General features: G+C 37.4%; 1 protein-coding gene across 6 annotated transcripts in view; it reads left to right on the plus strand.

Annotated features, from left to right (window-relative positions):
- The window catches only part of LOC119322379 (probable magnesium transporter NIPA2), a 62,144-nt gene that overhangs the window by 25,639 nt on the left and 35,341 nt on the right, over positions 1-1,164 (plus strand). For all 6 annotated transcript variants that reach the window (XM_037595874.1, XM_037595877.1, XM_037595878.1 and 3 more), the window contains 4 exons: positions 38-128; positions 205-365; positions 817-944; positions 1,033-1,163. In XM_037595874.1, the coding sequence (XP_037451771.1) occupies positions 38-128; positions 205-365; positions 817-944; positions 1,033-1,163 (511 nt within the window). The remainder of the gene's footprint in view (positions 1-37; positions 129-204; positions 366-816; positions 945-1,032; position 1,164) is intronic.

Below are 1,164 nucleotides of genomic sequence, written 5' to 3' on the forward strand. Positions count from 1 at the left end.
TATCTATATATATATTTATTTATTTATTTATTTGCAGTGATTCTTGGAGAGATAGCAAACTTTGCAGCATACGCATTTGCCCCTGCCATACTTGTTACTCCTCTAGGAGCTCTGAGCATAATATTTAGGTAGCAGTCATACCATTTTCTTGAATTTACTTATTTGTCATAGTATATGTTTCTGTTTAATCTTTTGCTGATGCAGTGCAGTGCTCGCACACTTCATCCTGAAAGAGAGATTGCATATGTTTGGTGTTGTTGGTTGCATCTTGTGTGTTGTTGGGTCTGTTGGTATAGTTTTGCATGCCCCAAAGGAGAGGGAGATTAATTCAGTGGAGGAAATATGGCATTTTGCAACTCAGCCAGGTAGCAACTTGAAGACCTGCTCCTGTCAATAGGAACCTGTAGTATTTCATGCTTTATTGATGCCATGCTGCTAATTGCATGATCATGCATTCAATGTTTGATATTTCATGACTTGACCATCGGTTTGGATTTCATGGAAAATTGTCCAATTGCAGATAGTGTAGAATTTGGCAAATGTTGGTCAAACGTATGAATATCTAAGAATTAACTTACCTTTTAGATTATAATTCACTCGAGTATTTTAGTTAAGTTTCCCCTTGTTCTGGTCATGGCATTTCTTAAGGATCGCTGATCACAACGATTAAGTATATGAAAAGAGAACTTGAACTTAATAAACTTTTCTTCAGGGGAAAGATATACTTACACTATTTTGTTTTGCCTTGCTCCCTTTTGATCTGGCTGTATCTTTGTTGGCACTCTCAACATTGACATGCAAGGGTAATTTCTGCAGGTTTCATTGTTTATTCATGTGTGGCTGTGGTTGGTGCTCTTTTTTTGATTTTCTGGGCTGTCAAACGCTCTGGTCATAGGAAGATGCTCGTCTATATTGCAATCTGTTCACTAATGGGATCACTCACGGTACACTAGAAGTGCAATACCATCTGATCAAATCATTAAATGGATCAAGTTAGTGATTGTTCAGTGACATATTTTTTTGACTGGACAGGTTATCAGCGTAAAAGCAGTTGCCATTGCCTTGAAGCTGTCATTTAGTGAATCAAACCAATTCATCTACGTCCAGACGTGGTTCTTCATATTTGTTGTCATTATTTGCTGCTTGGTGCAGTTGAACTATTTA

The sequence above is a fragment of the Triticum dicoccoides genome, chromosome 6B (genome assembly GCF_002162155.2).
Source record: "Triticum dicoccoides isolate Atlit2015 ecotype Zavitan chromosome 6B, WEW_v2.0, whole genome shotgun sequence".
In the NCBI taxonomy this organism is placed as follows: domain Eukaryota; kingdom Viridiplantae; phylum Streptophyta; class Magnoliopsida; order Poales; family Poaceae; genus Triticum; species Triticum dicoccoides.